At 40.4% G+C, this 17,768-nt stretch overlaps 1 protein-coding gene across 1 annotated transcript; it reads left to right on the forward strand.

Moving 5' to 3' along the window:
• The first annotated feature begins 10,136 nt into the window (after positions 1-10,136).
• LRATD1 (LRAT domain containing 1) lies at positions 10,137-12,037 on the forward strand. The gene is made up of 2 exons (XM_040060137.1): positions 10,137-10,268; positions 10,807-12,037. Exon 2 carries the CDS (start codon positions 10,844-10,846, stop codon positions 11,696-11,698), a length of 855 nt encoding a protein of 284 aa, XP_039916071.1. The 5' UTR covers positions 10,137-10,268; positions 10,807-10,843; the 3' UTR covers positions 11,699-12,037.
• The last annotated feature ends 5,731 nt before the right edge of the window (positions 12,038-17,768 follow it).

Genomic DNA, 17,768 nt, shown 5'->3' on the forward strand with positions numbered 1-17,768 from the left:
TTTTTTTTTTTTTTTTTGCAAATAATCTGTGTACTGAGAAATATATTAGTCATACAAAACATTTTTCAAGTTCAAGTTCAAGTCAGCAAAACTTTTCAGTTCAAAAATATTCAGCATTTTTGCAGATTCTAAATATTTTGTTTTGACATTATCATTTAGTTATTATCATTAATGAGAAAAAACCCTCATCTTTCAAAAGAAAATTTCACTTTCCACTTACTTATGCTTCGTATATAATTATCTCCTTTTTCTAATTAAAAAAAGTGCATATTAAAAAAATCCTATTCTTCAGGCCAAAAACATTGACTTAATAGAAAATTACACTTTCATAGGTTATTTTTTTCTTTTGCAGGGGTGTGTGTTTAATGTCTGGTAAAGTTTCAAAAACTTCAGAATTTATAAGCTGTCTCTTTTTTTTTTTTTTTTTTCTTTTTTAACTGAGCTAAAGGAGTCACTGGCCATATCAGGGCTGTATATTTCACCATATTCTGGACATGGGTTACCATCTCAGCCTCAGGTGATTATCTCCCCATGAAATAGCCACAGAACAACATCCTCTACAAGCTTATCCCAGGGATCAAAGTCTTCAAAGGCCTTTTATCATTAGCAATCCTCTCATACTCTGCAAACACAGCACAGAGGCTGCACAGGCCATGATTTCACACACAGAATTTCATCTCCATTGTGGATTATTACCCCTCAAACTTGACGACATCCAAAATAATATAATTTGTATAGCACTGTATATAAAACATCACTGATGGTCTATGGATCAGGAAAGTGAAATGAAATGACTATGCAGTTATATTACTGAAGTTTATTTGTGTTGGACAGTACCCCCATGTTTGTTGTATTTCACTTATACCTCCCCTGGAAAGATGTCTCCCCTGGAGACAGCCCTTGTTCTATATAATTGCTGTCAGGCAACACAGAATACCTTCTGTGAGGTGAAAGAAGCATGAATATTCCCATTTACATAGGTGAAGGTAAGCAAAACAGAGATTAGGGGATAGAGCAAATAATGCATTTAAACATCTAAAGAAGGATTTGGAGAAAATGGAGATGTTTAGGCAGAAACTGTAATCTGAAAAGCAAAGCAACAGCTGCCGCCTAAACTTGGAGGCACTTAAACCCAGGAGAGACTGTAGATTTGAGATTACAAGAGGTTAGTGCTTCTCATTAGAGGCATGCCTGAATTTTCCTGAATGTAAGCAGCACAGCACCTATCAACAGGGGCCTGCTGTGAACTCCTGCTAAATCCCTGGGGATCGTCCTCTGTGCTGTGTTCTGCAACACCAGCCATCCACTGCAGGCCCGAGCACAACACAAAATTACGAGGTTTTAAAACATGCCTGCCACAAATTGCAATGCCCTTGACCACCCATTCCATAATCAGTAGAAAAATCTGAAACCATGAAACCAGGGAAGTAGGATGCAGTTATTTTTTCTGTTTTGTAGGAAAGAACTAAGCACCTATTTTTGGATGAACATTCTCATCTTAAGGCTTTTTCCATTAAATAGTCTTTGAACTACGGGAACAGAAATAGGAACCCAGGTACTTCTGCCTTCATTTGGATACTCTAATCTCTTAGTTAAAAGTTTTGCTCATGTTTCTTTGAATAATTTTCTCAACAAGGTCAAAGTTACAACATGGTAAATGGAGAATGATAGCCTTTAGTGTGTCTTAATAGGTACACGCTTCAACTGAGAGACAGAGTTTTAAACCACTGTGGCTACATAAGGAACTACACCCAGAATTCCGACACCTAAGATGAGTAATTTGCCCATGTTTTAAACAGAAAAGTGCTAGTTCTTTAAATAAATATTGATGGCACCAGCCTAGGTCTCAGTTATGTGACCAGGGTACCTAAAAGACTTTTTTATCACAGCTAAGAGTAAAACAAACAGCTACAAAACCAATCTTGTCTCAAGTCAGATATTTTTTCTTTTCTTTCAGTCAGATTTTTTCTCTACTAAAATCAAATTAATTTATGTTTTTTTTAAAGGGGGAAGGAAGAAGTTAAGGTACTACTGTCATATCTTATGCAATTTGCCCAGAGTATATTCAAATGATGCTGCATCTTCTAAACTTAGGGATAAACATAAATTTTGCATGTTTTTTTTCTTCCATTATTACTGAAGAAACAACATAGCTAAGTAAAATGAGCTGCAGTCTACACTCATTTATGCATTATACATGAAGTAGTTGGTTACAGTTTAGTATGCTACAACTCTAAAAAACCCTTCTGTAAACAATAGTTTTGTATGGACACAATAAAAAAAAAAAAAAAAAAAAAAAGTACAAAGATAACAGGGTTAACCTGTGAGCCAATTAGCTTAGACAGACTATTAGGTGAAAGAATTATACATGAATAGACACAACCCAATGGACCCAAGATTGTTTAGATGCTGGGAAAATATTGCTTGGAAATTACTACTGGAAATAGTATTGAATTTCCAAATTTGGGCTACTCAATTTTTGTTGAGCAGAAACTTATTTTTAATGGCATCACAGTGCAATCTCAATGACTTTATTCAATATTTATATACCTTAGCAAATTGAATGAATTCTAATTGTATGCATTTGTCATTTCTAAGCATCTACAGCTGTATGATGCATTTGAATGCAGACAGAAATCTCACTGGATTCAAAGAAAACTTGTGTGCATGTATCCCTGACAGCCTTCTTATTGTAGTCAGGATGATGCTGGTCTGGTCCTAAAATTGGTATGCATTTTGAATGATTTAGGTCTCCAAAACTGAGCTCTGTATTTGAAAAAGAAAAATAGAAGTTATCTCCAAACGGTTTTCATATATAGCAAGGTATGATTCCCTTACTGAATCTAGTTCTGTAACTCAGTCAAAAGGGTTCAGCTAAAAGCATAAACCATGAGAGTGAAGCTCAAGCTGTTGATGAATAGCAAGTGTCACACAGATTGAATTTCTGCTTTGCTATTCAGTCAAGGGGTATTTGTTAGTGCTTATAATATTTAGAAAGTCATTTTCGAGTTCAGGTATTGAAAGACTTACAGATAAAATACATTTTATGAAATATTAACTAGCCTAATAGAAAGAAGCATTGGATGCTCATTTTATTTCAACATTTAATTTTCATGGGAATCCTTCAGGGCAGCAAAAATATCATACATATTAATAAAAATGAGCAAAATTATAATAGAATGCAGTTACAGAACAATGACTTAATAAAGGATCCCAAACCACATATGAAAATGGAAAAAGTCAAGCAAATACCCTGTTATAATAGAAGCAGGCAGATATTAGGTTGCGTACAGCTTTCAATTAAAAAAAAAAAAAAAAAGGCAAAAAAAAAGCAAGTATAGTGGACAATCTCTCTAGTTTTAAAGGGGAAATGCAAGAAAATGTCATGTCATACTTAAGAAAACATTTTGCCTTTTCTCTTTCAGTAGTTTGGGAAAGAGCTAATAATAAGATAATCATGATTCAGTAACCAGTGTGCATTTGGGAATATATTTATTATCTATTTCTTGTTAAGTCATTTAGGAACAAAGTTAACATATCATCAGTAGAGAGTCATACAATGAAAATGTAATTTTTGTGAAGAACCACTACTTTATTCCTTATGGTCTGATATTTCTGAAAAGGTTTCCAGTCTTTAAAACTGATTTAGGGGAGCCTTATCTGCAACTGCACAATGTTAATTGAAGAAAGACATCAAAAAGTTGACCTGCCATGTGATAGCAGTCCACCTAACAAGATTGCATTAGAAGACAATTACAAACACCTTTGATTTTTTTTTTTTCTTTTTTTTTTTTTTCCCCTGGCAGCTTATTTCTTGAAGTTGCAATGCTTTCTGGAGATATTTTTTCCCTGTACAAATATTTCAATGTCATTTCTATTTTAGATTTATTTGTAGCAAGAGCTAGAGGAGACTGTGGAAATTTTCCTAGTAGACTGCCATTACTTTCCTCCTTTTACAGAAGGAACAATGTAACCACCTTTATTAAAGCCATGTCAAAATCCTATATTCAGAAGGGACCAATATTCGTGACTGTTTCAGTTTCAGAGCACCAGTTCCAGAGTGCCAACACCTTTAAAAAAGATGTTTTTCTTCTGGCAGATATTCAGCATCTTATTATAGCAGTGCTGTGGATTCAAGCTCACCCTGTAACTACATGATCACAGAATAAGCTATGAAAGAAGTTGAGGGAGTAGGTAGTTGGGGTGAAAGTTTGCTATCAACTGGAATCCTCTTACTCATTATTAAACATAATAGGAAACTGTGTCTTTACTGGGGAAAAAAAGGAAAAAAAAAAAAAAAAAAAACAAACAAAAAAAACACCAATCAACCAAAAACCCTAAGCCCAAATGGGCTAAATAAAAATAAAATAAAAATAAGAGAATAAAAATTTTCTTATACTGAATCTATCTGGACCTACATATGATTAAACTATTTAATTTCAAGCTTACTTTACCAAGATCTTTCAATCACATAGCTGCTGCTTCTGTAGCTACAATCACTTGGTTAGGTTCCCCACAAGGCTAGATTATAATTTTGTAACACCTTCAAAAAATAAAATAAAAATTACATAAATAATATGAATTTTAGACTACATTCCCAAAAGAAACAAACAAAAAGCTTGCATAAGTGTAATATTCTACTATGAACAAGCAAATACTCCTTATTTGACTGTGGTCATGTCTGCTTAGAGGGTTTTGATGTTGTTGGTTTTGCTGTTTAGTTTCTTCTGCCTCAATGTGAAAATGGTGACATTCTGAAACATTCAAAATAACTTTGAGAAAGACATAATCCAGGAAACAGAAGGATCAAGAAATAAAATTCTCTGTTAATTGATCCAACCATGAGGTCATCCACATCCAGTTCTTCAAAAGTTTATAAAGGATATTGTTGTAATCACGGGGAAGGCTTCTTTGCTTAGAGTAGTAATTTAAGCTATAACAACTTTCCCCTGAAAAAGAAAGCCTATGTATTCAGTTCAGTTTCCATTTACTGTACAGACACAGACATCTAAATGAAAATCTAGTCCCTCAGCTATTTTTCTTTCATACTCCAATGAATGAAAATGATGCTACTGTCAGGGACGGGAGTGCAAGATCTACAAACTCTTCCATCACTTCCTAGGGGTTTGCAATTTCTGTTCAAGATCAGGTCTGATAAGATGAACCCTGGATAAGATGCCCAAGAGAAAAGCAAAGTTAATGAGGAAGAATTTTGTGGAGCTAGGATGGGGCTTCCCAAGGCCCTGACTTGGGAGCTGCACCAGAGCTCTGACCCAAGCTGGGACTAGGCTGAGGAGTTGGGATGGCCTTCCATGACTCCCATGACTTCCCTTGGCTTGGCTTCAACTGGCTCCAGCCCTGCACTCCTGCTCTTCTCCCCTTGTCAGGGCACTGGGAGGCTGCACTTGCGTGCAACTCGAGCTCCCCAAACCCTGGCCCTGACCAGCACCCTGTCCTGCTGCTCCCTGACAACTTAAAAGTGACTGCCCCCATTTGGGATTCTGTCTACATAACAGCCTTCCAAAGATAAACACTTTTAAATGAAGGTATTTCTTCCCATCCCTCCTCAAAATCTTTCCTACTACGATATGTTTTTGGCAGTATCACTTGATCAGAAATTAAGTCTGGAGTCCTTACAAGTGTTATTTGATAAACTTGGCTACACAGATCCTGTCCAAGGATCAGTGACATTCATACAATTAATTGGTAGCACAGGCTTCTGAAAAGACTTGACACAAGTCAGATACTATTCTTCCATACATTTTAGGGATTGAAATGGATTAGTAATAATTTCTAGGAGGTAGTTTGGATGCAGTTATTTGGCTATGGAGTTTAGAACATTCAAACAGATGGTTTATGTGGTTATGTGGTTATGCTGTACCTCAGGGCCAAACAATAGGACAATTTTACTTACAACTGACCCTGTGAATACAAGAATCATTAAGTCACCAGAAGCCAGCAGAAGAGCAGAAAAGAGGCTAAAGAAAAACTGTGACCACAATTATGTTCTTGAGTTTTCACATTTTATATTTCACCATCACTGGATAAAATTGGCAAAAGCTGTCCAAGGCTGAAGGGCCAAAATCTGGAAAGGACCACAGCTCAAGCAGGGTTATCCCAGAGCACACAGCTCAGGATTGTGTCCAGACAGTTCTTGAATATCTTGAGTGAGGGAGACTCCATAGCCTCTCTGGGATAACTGTTCCAGAGTCCACCCACCTCCACAGTAAAGTTCTTCATGTTCAGGTGGAACTTCCTGTGCATCAGTTTCTGTCCTTGCCTCTTGTCCTATTGCTTGGCACCACTAAGCAGAGCCTGGTCCATCCTCTTGACATTCTCCTTTCAGATACTGATAGACAATGACGAGGTCTCTCACTTGTAATCTCGAGGCTGAATTGGCCCAGCGCCCTCAGCCTATCCAAAACCTCAAGACTCTCCCAAACTAGTTAGATGTGGAAACTGCATTTACTTTCTACCAAGTGTAGTATGCCTGAAATAGATAAGAGCCTCTGGGCCTCTGAGATTTGATGTTAACAGGATTGTAATGGACATATTTCTACAATCTAAAGTTCATAACAGATAGGAAAGTTTCCACCCTTATCTCTTTTCTTTTTTTTTTTTTTTTTTTAATCTCTGGGGGCTTTTTTGCAACATGTGTTCCTAAATTTTTCTGCACAAATGTTCTCCACTCATTAAAATCAACGGTGGTTTCAGCTCCACTTTTAGCAACAGAGGTCCAAGGCTCCAAAGCTCAGCTCACAGCAGGATGAAAAGAACATTTAAAAAATAAGGTTTAAAAAATAAGCTACTGAGTATCTATTTTGCCACATATTTTAAGGGTATTCACTGTATTAAATTAAATATAAATGCAACAGTTACAAAATGCCAAGTATGGAAAAAGGCACAAAAAGAAAAAATACCAATGGAAAAATATAAATTCACGCTCTGAGTTGACAAGGACAGAGCAAGAGATGATGATTGATGTTATAACTCGATGTTATCGAGTTTCTTTCCTATGTTCAGAATGCAGAAAAAATTACTGGGGTCAGTAATAACACATTAGGAACATTGTGAATTCCCATGTCCTGGTGCAAGGAGAGATTATTACCCCGGTTAATGAGGCTGAAGCTGGTCAATGGAAGTGTGAACAGAGTGATGCTGCACTTCCAGCACTGTCACCTAAGAGCAAGCCTGCACTCATTGCTTTGCTAAGGCAGCACCCATAATTTAAACGTCTAAAGCAGAAAATAAATTCATTAATCAAATTAGCTCAGACAAAACAGGCATCTTCAGCAGTATCTTTCAATCACAATTATATAAAAATTTGGCGTTTGTTGGTTGATGGGAGTGTTTTGTATATGTTTCCTTTTTTTAAGGCAACTTCTTGACACTATCATAAAAACTGTGACTGAAGAGAAACTGAGGGAAAATTTCTTCCTGAGGGATAGTGGTAGAGCAGAAAGCACTGATGAAACAGTGTACAGAGAAGAGAACTGAAATGAAACAAGGAAATGGGTGTTGGAGATGTGTTGAATTGAGGTCATGAAGAGAGGTGAATTTTAAGGGTTTCTAGATGCTTCAACAAGAGACAGAATATTCTTATTGAGCCGACTCGTAAAACCACAGGGGATTGCCCAAAAAATGGTTAAAATTTGGCAGGAGATACTCCTCCTAGTTCAAAGGGCAGAGCTTTTCCTATACCCAAACTCCATGCTTCTGCACCAGCAGTTTGCTGAAGCAGTCTGTCCTCCACTGTTTTGCATGGAAAGGATGAAATAATGTTTTGTTTGTTTAGAACTATCTAAAAATTACTCCACATAGCCTTGATGATTGGCAAATGTGGGAAGTGTGAACTGTGCGAGTGCAACCTAAAAAGATGAAGACTTTAAACGGGAAAAATGTATAGTGTTTAGAAAACAGAAACTGTTGATGAAGGTCTACAGAAAATGGCTTTCAGCTTGGATTAGCTTTAATAATGAAGCACATTAACAGTTATTACAAAAGAAATCAAAATATTTAAACACTGTTTTATAGCCTTAGCTCTAAACGTATTACAACACCCTCATAATTAAATTTAAAATGTTGCAGTTGGTAAAAAGCATGTGGTAAAAGAACATATAATTTCTGACAATCATTAGAAAAGTACTTACACAATTCTAAAGATAAATAACTTCCATCCATTATGTTTAGTCCTCTGAAACTTTAAAATGCATGTATTAGAAAACAATCTTTATTTTTCAATTTTTTTCAAATTATCTTTCTGATTCTACAGACCATGAATGTTGCATCCTTAACTGCTGTAAACCAGCTTAATTCCTGTAGTCTCAGGCCATAACCCCTGAGTTTATGAGACATGGGAAGTCTGTAATCATCAACAGATTAGTATAACTGCCACAGTGAAAAAATAACTGATGTCAGTCTTTGAATTTCACTAAACATACCTTTTTTTTTCTCCTCCATCTATGATGTGATGCCTTTGCATATGTTAAAAAAATAATGAGAACAAGAAGATGACATTCTAAACAGACAGCTATATCAACATTTGAATGGGTAAAGAAAAGGAACATTCAAAGTAAACACATTTATCTAAGAAGGTCAGCATTTGATCCATATGAACATAGGTATACAGCTTGAACCCTGAAAAATGGAAATTCACTGTTTTTATTTAAGGATGTATGTCTCTCTACAATGAGAATAAAGTGATGGTATTATTGTTCTCAGATAACGAAACCTGAAGACTGGGAAAAGGACAGCAGAGAAGAGAGATATTATCCATAAATACTGAAAGCAAAAATACTTATGGCTAGATGACAAAACTATTTTCACTGCAAAGAAATGAGTAGATTTACTTCCAGCTAAAAATGGTATTTTAATATGATTCACATCTGAACCACAGAATGTCATTAGATTTTTTTTCATGAAGTGTCTTAAATATTTAAATTCTCACTTCTCAGAAGTTCACACGATTATAGAGCAAGACCAAGAACACCAGGTTACAAACCCATCCTTGACACAACGAAGGATTACAATCCACCCCAGCCTCATGGGGGAAGAAGGGTCAAATGAACAAATAATTTCTGAGTTCAATTTCCCTAATGTGCAAAGTGCAAAAGTGTGTTTTGTCAGTAGCTGCTACAGATGATAGATTTTTAGATTTCATACATTTTCAGAAGGACTTCTACTGCCATGCGGTCTCATTTCTTTACTTAAGACAAGCCATAGCATGTCTTCTAGTCATATCTGAGGACAACCCACAACTGCTACTTTGTCCAGATGTGGAAAGACAGAGTCGTCTCACCTACTGCCAACCATCAAGCATTCCAACTTCACATCGAGGCGACGGCAAGAGACGGGCACCTCCTTAAGGCACTTCATGTTGTCCTAAAATAGGAGGTGCAATAGACGAGAAGAACAGCCCTCTGGAAATGCCTGTCTCTCCTCAGCAAAAGGAGGCCCAGGAGATCAGCTCAGAGCGCACAGGTGTAACTTGAGGTTGCTGAAGTGAGGTGAGGGGCACCCACTTCCAGCCTCGAGGGACAGAGCAACTCTCGGCCGTCCCTCCTGGGCAGGTTAATTTGATAGAAATTACTTTCCCGAATTACTTTCCCGTCCCCTCTCCCCTTTTTTTTTTTTTTTTTTTTTTTTTTTTTCCCATTTCTTTCTTTTTCTACTTCTGTCCGGTGCAGGGGTGGCTTGGCAGCGGCTTCACGCAGCGGGCACGATCTCCAGCCCCGTTCCCCCGGGGAAATCTTCCCGCCTGCCGCAGCCCCGGGGCCGGCCGGAGCAGCCGGAGGGCCGGGGCCGGCCGGAGCAGCCGAAGGGCCGGGGCCGGCCGGAGCAGCCCGAGGGCCGGGGCCGGCCGGAGCAGCCCGAGGGCCGGGGCCGGCCGGAGCAGCCCGAGGGCCGGGGCCGGCCGGAGCAGCCCGAGGGCCGGGGCCGGCCGGAGCAGCCCGAGGGCCGGGGCCGGTCAGCAGCAGTCAGGGGGTGCGGGCCCGGCGTGTCGGCGGCGGCCGCGGGGCCCGGGCGGGCAGAGCCGCGGCTCAGCCCCGCCGTCGCCGGGCGCGGCCAATGAGCGCGGCCGGGGCGGGCTCGGGAGCGGCGCCGCCGGTACTTAGGCTCGCCGGAGGGGCCGGGCAGCCCAGAGCGGCGCGGGAGGAGCAGAGGGGCGGTGGCGGCGACGAGCGCGGGTCGCGTTTCCTCTGCGGCGCCCATGGGGACAGGACGACTTTAAAGGAGTTTGGGGGGGTTCTGGCGCTGGGCGACTACGGGTACGGAGGGGGACGGGAGGGGCCCCCTTGGGCGCTGGGTGCCGGGTGCCGATCGCCTGCTCTTTGCCTGTGCCTTGCGGCTTCCCGGCCGGGCTGCGGGCACCGGGCGGGCAGCGCCGGCCGCTCCGGGGCCGTGCGCTCCTCTAGCCGCCTCCCCCCGCGCAGCGCTGCCCGGTGCGGTTCGGCTCGCACCGGCGGAGGGCGGGCTCGGGACCTCTCAGAGCGGAGACTCCCGGTGCAACTCCGTCCCTCTGCGCGGAGCCGGCGGACGGCGGGGAGGCTCCTCTCGTGGCGCTGGGAGCTGGCACTCCGGAGTCGGGGCTCTGCCCTGCCCTGCACCCCGGGGGTAGGGGGAAGGGTCCGCACTGGGAGTTTCTCGCGGGGAGGGGAGGGATGAGGGCTTCGAGCGGAATTGCTGAAATCTTTTGTGTGTGCCTTGATTTTTTCTTTTTTTTCTTTCGTTCTTTATTTCCTTTCCTCTGCGTGCACTCTCCTTCCCATCTCTTGTTCTGTCTCTGCCCACCCCACCCTCCTTTAGATCCGGCGATTCCTGCCCTCGCCTCGCCCTGTCATTGATGGGAAATCAACTGGATCGCATCACCCACCTGAATTACAGCGAGCTGCCGACCGGGGACCCCTCGGGGATCGAGAAGGACGAGCTGCGCGTCGGGGTGGCTTACTTCTTTTCGGATGAGGAGGAGGACCTGGACGAGCGAGGCCAGCCAGACAAGTACGGCGTGAAGGGCTCCGGCAGCCCTGGGCAGGAGACGCCCACCCACCACCTCCACCACCAGCTGGTGCTGAACGAGACCCAGTTCTCCGCTTTCCGCGGCCAGGAATGCATCTTCTCCAAGGTCAGCAGCGGCCCCCAGGCTGGGGACCTCAGCGTCTACTCGGTGTCAGCCCTGCCCGCCCTCTGCAAGCCCGGGGATCTGCTGGAGCTGCTCTACCTGGGGCCGTCGGAGCACCCGCCGCCGCACTGGGCCGTGTACGTGGGCGGCGGGCAGATCATCCACCTGCACCAGGGGCAGATCCGCCAGGACAGCTTGTACGAGGCGGCCGCGGGCAACGTGGGCCGGGTGGTGAATAGCTGGTACCGCTTCCGCCCGCTGGTGGCGGAGCTGGTGGTGCAGAACGCCTGCGGGCACCTGGGCTTAAAAAGCGACGAGATCTGCTGGACTAACTCCGAGAGCTTCGCCGCCTGGTGCCGCTTCGGGAAACGGGAGTTCAAAGCCGGGGGGGAGCTGCAGGCGGCTGCTGGCACCCAGCACCAGCAGCAGTACTATCTCAAGATCCACTTGGCAGAGAACAAGGTGCATACGGTGAGGTTCCACAGCCTGGAGGATCTAATACGTGAGAAGCGCAGGATCGATGCCAGTGGCAAACTGAGGGTGATCAAAGACCTGGCTATAGTGGACGGGAAAGAATAGGGAGGAGCAGGAGTATGTGGCTATCTTCCTTCTGCCCTGCCCGGGAGACCAGCCTGCCGTAGAGTCAGGAGGCTGCACCCTCCTTCCGTGGGACACGACTGGAAGCAGGATCCATGGCAACATTCCAAAAAAAAAAAAAAAACCAGCATTCTTTACACCCATAGCCAGTATTTTGTTTGGCTTTTAATAGCATTAATGCTGAAAGAGCAAGAGAGGAAGAAAGGGGGGAGGTGCAGGAAGGCTTTTCTCAGAGTATGTGGACAAAGTCTGTCCTGTCAATTGATGTTGACCATTCTAGCAACATGCCAATAAAATTTCAAATTGAAAATTCTTTTTAAATTTTTATTTCATGGCTTTAATCCATGATAAGTTTTAAGCATCTGGGACCGTGGATGGCTAAATGAGATTCTAGCTAATATTTGCCTTGTGGCCGACCAAAAGCATCAGTCGTACTTTGCTAACTGGGAGAGAAAGGGGGTGTTGGGGTGGAGGATAAATACGTGTTTGTTTTCTTTCTCCACACTGCTGCTTCAGCCTGTAACTGCAACCCAAATTTTGTCCCAACCAACTCTGGCAAGCTGTTTACTAGGAAAAAATACTTTCACATTTCTGGTTGAAGTCTATCACATTTAAAATATTTGCTTTTGCTTTCTGTTTGCAGCTCTCTGCTAAATGTCATAATGCAAAAGCTCTTTGCAGCTCTTCTCTCCTCCCACCTTGTTGGTGGGGGTTTTTTTGGGTTGTTTTTTGTTGTTTTTATTTGGGGGGGGGCGGGTTTAAAGTTGGTGAGCAGCTATTTTCTTAAAACTACATTCACTGGTAAAAAGGAAGTGATGTGTTTTGGAGAACAGTATACTCAGAGATCCAGCCACTAGGATTTCATGCTTGAGCTGTGGCTTTTTTACCACTGCTTCGATATCTCTCCATACATAGGTCAACAGAATCCTGCAAGAAGCAGTTTTGAATTCTGCATGTTGCCTCTTTGGAACAGCAATTTATTCCATATTTACAATTCCACTTAAAAAAATAGATGGCCAAGCTCATCTTGCATTTCAAATTCCCAGAAACTAAGAAATCTGTTTGGTGTAAGTTTAGAAATACAAAGCAGCATTTAAAATATGCTTTTTAATGTCATGTGAGCACTGCTTTGCCTGTATTTCAGATCCTGTTCACTCATTGCTTAATTCTAAGTTTGGAAGAGAAAGATCAGAGAATTAAATATTTTTTTAAAAGAGCTAAACAAGTATGGGGCATTCCTTTTTATTATTCTGAGCTGCAAACAACTTGTAATTTTGTCTTTGCATGTTTCAGTGCTGGAAAGAAAATGCATTTGGTTTTGTTCTCTCTTCCCACATCAATGTCAGATGACAGAAGTAATAGCCCTCTTTTGTATATATGTGATACACTCCACCCCCTATCAATATACTGTGTCCCGACTTTTTTTTCCTTTTTTTTTGTATTAAACAATCTTATGAGCAACCTTGTTGCAACAGTAATTTCATTTCTACAAAGCCTTCTCCTACTATAGCTGAAGCTGTGAGGGTGGAGTGTACTTCATTATAATAAAAGTGTTAACATAAATATCTTTGAGAAAAAACAAACAAAACCCTGTATCCCTAAAACTGCACCTCTTCAGTGAAGGTCATCTAATTTGCTTTGTCCTTTCTCATACATGTGGCAAAATTATGTGGAAACAGGCAGTGTTACTTTTATCACTTTGCCTAAAGTACCTTGTTTAGTACAATTCAGGGTAAAAATGTGAATTGTAATTACTGTTGAATTCAAACCACAACATAATTTTTAATAAATGTGTCATATTTTAGCTTTATATAGGCAGCAGTGGCTGTCTGCAGATGTTAACTTTTTCCATAACATGAACAGAATCTTCTGCCTAGTGTTTGTGTATCTTATTGTTGCACATTAGATTACCTAAATTGTTAGAACTGATTTCCCTGTACCACTTGGTGGGAGCACTGTGGGATTGCAGAACAGCATTGGTTTTACAACAAGGCACTTACAAAGCATTAAAAACTGACAAGAGAAGGAAAGGTGGCCAAAAGCAATTTATTTTAATTTTTTTCCATATTCAAAATATGCATTAGAGACCTGAGGTTGCAAGAGGCAGGGAGAATTAAATGAAAAGGGTATAAGTACCAGAATATTTATGAATGAAGGCAAGAAAAATAGAGTCATAGTATTAATTTTGATTTCTGGAATGCTTTTTCTTCAAATTGCTGTTAGATTAATAACGGGATTAGACAGAGGTTCCTTGGAAGAACAGAATTTTATGTCCTCACATACTAAATTTAAGGTTTTCATTGTGCTTTCTAAGTACTCTTTCACTCTAAACCTCATTTTAACTTCATATTTTTTTACAATGATTACTAACCTGGTTCATAAACATGACGGTTTTCCTTGTCTTACCCAGATAGATGCAGAATGGTATTTTGTAATACATAAAAGAAATGACAGAAGCTAGTGTATGCTTATTTATTTAAGCTGTGTCAGGGACCTTTGTCATCACTCTGAATTTGTACAACAGTGTAAAGCCTTAGTCCTTTGCATAAGAACTGGAGAAAATATATTGGAAATATATTAACCTGATGTTAACCTAGGATATAGTATTGCCATGACTGTGTTCAAGTAGCAGTCTGTAATTAGGAACAAGGGTACCCATGCAGTTTCTTTTACTTTTCTTTAGCTAGATTTCAGTCCAGAGCTACTGGCAGCAATCTGGTCCTGATTAACAGCACATTGAAGTTAATGGCTCTTGCTGACCAGTGAACTTTGGATCAGATTGTTAGGAGGTGGTTAAAATTTGTGGAGCTTGAAGAAGAGTGAGATTTAAGAAGACACTTCAGAGACCAGGAGGGCCACCTTTCTGAGATGGGAGATCATGGACGCAGGCAACACAGAAAATACTGGAAAAAAACAGACAAGTTCTGAAAGAAGCAGTGTTTACCTGACATGGCAGTAGGAAATCTGGTAAAAAGACTGAATGAAAAGTGGATCTAAAGTTGTTCAGTGCCTTGAAACAAGAATTGGAAGGCAGGGAGCAGTCACCTGCAAGAAAGGCAATGATGCTAATGACTGACAGGTAAAAAATGTAATTGATTGTATTCATCATTCAGGATTAGTGGGCCTGGCAGAGTTAACATTTCCATCTCCAGCACTAAAGATATTGACAAATTATATCTATGTAATCTGTTTTCATTCTTTGGTCTAGCTACCTAGAGTAAATATTTACATCTCATTCATTGCTCTTGAAGTACTGACTTGTAATATTACAGCAATGTCAAGATACTTCGCAGTCTTTCTTCTGTGTCATGTTTCAAGCTTTCTGTTAGCTATTTGAGTAACAGTTCTGTAGAATTTCTTTTGCTAAGATATGATTTCCTTTCGAAATGCAATCTTTTGAACTGCTTTGAGACTTAACATTTTATTAAAAATTCAATTCATGTCCTCTAGAAACACAGAGAGCGTTTTTGAAATGTTTTCCTGTCATGACCAGAATGTTTACTGCTTATTGGCTGTGCAGATTGGGAGAGGACTCTAAGGATGGGTAGCAAAATAGGTTGTGCTACTGTCAGATTTTGTATCCATCCTCATATTATGTCTCCAGATGATTTTGTTTTAATTTTTTAGGATTCTTTTTATCCTTTCAAGTGTTAACAGTTGTATAAAATGAAAAAAAAAAAAAAAAAAAAAAACCCACAACCAAAAAAAAACCCAAAAAACCCACCCTCATAACATGCTTTTTATGGCAATATGCAATATGATCTGTATAGTGGATTTCAGGTTAAAAGCAGGGTACAAGACATGGCCTTTCAGGTGTGACAAGAAGAGGCCCTTGGTCTGTGCTAGAATGTGCACATTCTTAATTATCTTGCCTCATTTCACTTAAGTGTTTCATATTCAGGTAAGTAATGTGCAAAACTGCCAGAGTTTATAGACCTGTTTATGCAATGTATTGAGTGTCTGTAACTCCAGCTGTGTTTGCTGGAGTTGAGGGAATGCTGTCTCACACAGAGCATCACAGGGATCAGGTGCTTCAGCCTGCCAAGCTCCCCACCCTCTGTCTGCAGCCACAGAGGAAGTAACGGTCTGGGGAAGCTACTGCAAGTTTCAAGATTTAGTTATTTTCTGTTATAACTGTAGTTATTACACTACTACAGTAGTGTATGGACAATATCCTGCCCATAATTATACTTGGATGTGACTAAAACATTTTTTGCGGTGTTTATGGTGTGAAAACACTCTGCTTCCTGCTTTATAACCCAGGAGAAAGATAGACGTCCCAGTGCCAAAGACATAACCCAGAAATACTTACGGAGGTATGACTGGGCTACGATGCTGAGGGAGTTTCACTGCAGAATTAAGGTCTGAAGGATAATATTACAGGACTAGAGTGTGATCAAGTGCTGCTGTTAGTCTGAGTGTCAGTGTTTCCATGGCAAGTGTGGAATTAATTTGCTTACCTTACTATTATGAAATATTTAACTTTTCTGTCCTATGAGTTCAAATTTGATATGTGAAGCTGCCCTATGTTCCTGGATCTTCTCAATATTACTTTGATCTGTCAAGAGTTTTTTACAAGTTTATTGTCAAGAAAATTAATGAAAGTGCAGATACTTTACTGAACTGCTAGTAAATCAAAAAGAGAGTAGTGTAGATGTTAGGTTGAAAAAAGGGAATGAACTAAGCATCTTCTGTTACTGGGTATATCCACAGATTTCTTCCAGATTATATAGATATAATCTGTACAGATATAAACTGCCAGTGCTGTATTTTTCTAAAGTGGTTGTGGATTCTGCATTCTCTCTTTTGCATAATACTGCTATTTGTCTAAATAATCCAAATTCCCAGTAAAGTTCTATTTTTTTATATTGAAATTCCATTGAAGTTAACAGTTACTTTATTCATTTTTGCCTTTGAGAAATAAACTAGAACTTTTTTGTTAATGGATTTATAATTGAGCAGCTCATAATATGCACTTTAATTTCTTAATTTTAAATATTTTTGCATCAAGCACAAATGTATTTAAGTTGATGTGTCCAGAAGTATGATAGAACTTCCATTAGCAGTGTCCATTCAGATTATGTTTTTTACTTTTTTTTTTAATATTTTAATTACAGAACCTTGAGACATTTCTGATTCTGTGGATGAGGCATATATGTAAAACTTCAGGATCAGGATTTTTAAAATAAAAGAATTCTCCCCTTCATGTGGCATTAACTTTGGGGTAAAATCAAGGAGTCAGGATCAAGATTTCAGCAGCAACCTCCTATGGAATTCAATGGAAGGCTCGTGTGTGATATCTACCATAAGGGCCTTAAATACATTTTCTTACTTGTACATATAGTAATCATCTATGCAAATTGGCATTTTCCTAGGTAAAGTGGGTTAATGCTTTTCAAACATCCCTTGGACTTTCTCTTGTGTGTCTGTGTGGGTGCACATGTTGGGTACAAATAAAAAATTGGAGTTTAGTGCTGTAGAGCCAATATCTCCAGCTATTTTGACAGGTACTCAGGTGGAATTTGGAACCAGTGTGGCTACAGCAGGAAAGGGTGGAAAAATTTGCAGTTAAAACTTCAGGCTGTTCAAGGAAGATATTCAGAGCTAAGGTTGAAATTCCATTCTTTCGCTTCTCCAAGGTGCAAGAGGGTGAGTAACTGTGCACCCCTCACACATAAAATCATTCACTCTTTGGAGATCCATGCTACTGCCTAGGCAAAATAGGTGAGTAAAATATGCAGTGTCTCATCAGCCTTAAGAAGCAAACAATTTTTCACAGTTTAAACACTATTTGGATACAGTGTGGTATTGGCAATGCATTTTGAAAAGTCCCATTTTTAAGCTGATAAAATAAACAGCATAATGTTTATAAATGGGAACCCTCAATAAGCCTTCTTGTTAATCTCTATACAGCAGAGATAAGAGCTTGTTCCCGGTTTGTGTAAATAAAAGAGTAACCCTGATATCATGGGGTAGAATTTGGAAATAAATGAAACAATCCGACTTCAGATTTAGTTCTGATGTGACAACATCACTACTGCAGGTAAATAAA

The sequence above is a fragment of the Hirundo rustica genome, chromosome 3, assembly GCF_015227805.2.
Source record: "Hirundo rustica isolate bHirRus1 chromosome 3, bHirRus1.pri.v3, whole genome shotgun sequence".
Taxonomy (NCBI): domain Eukaryota; kingdom Metazoa; phylum Chordata; class Aves; order Passeriformes; family Hirundinidae; genus Hirundo; species Hirundo rustica.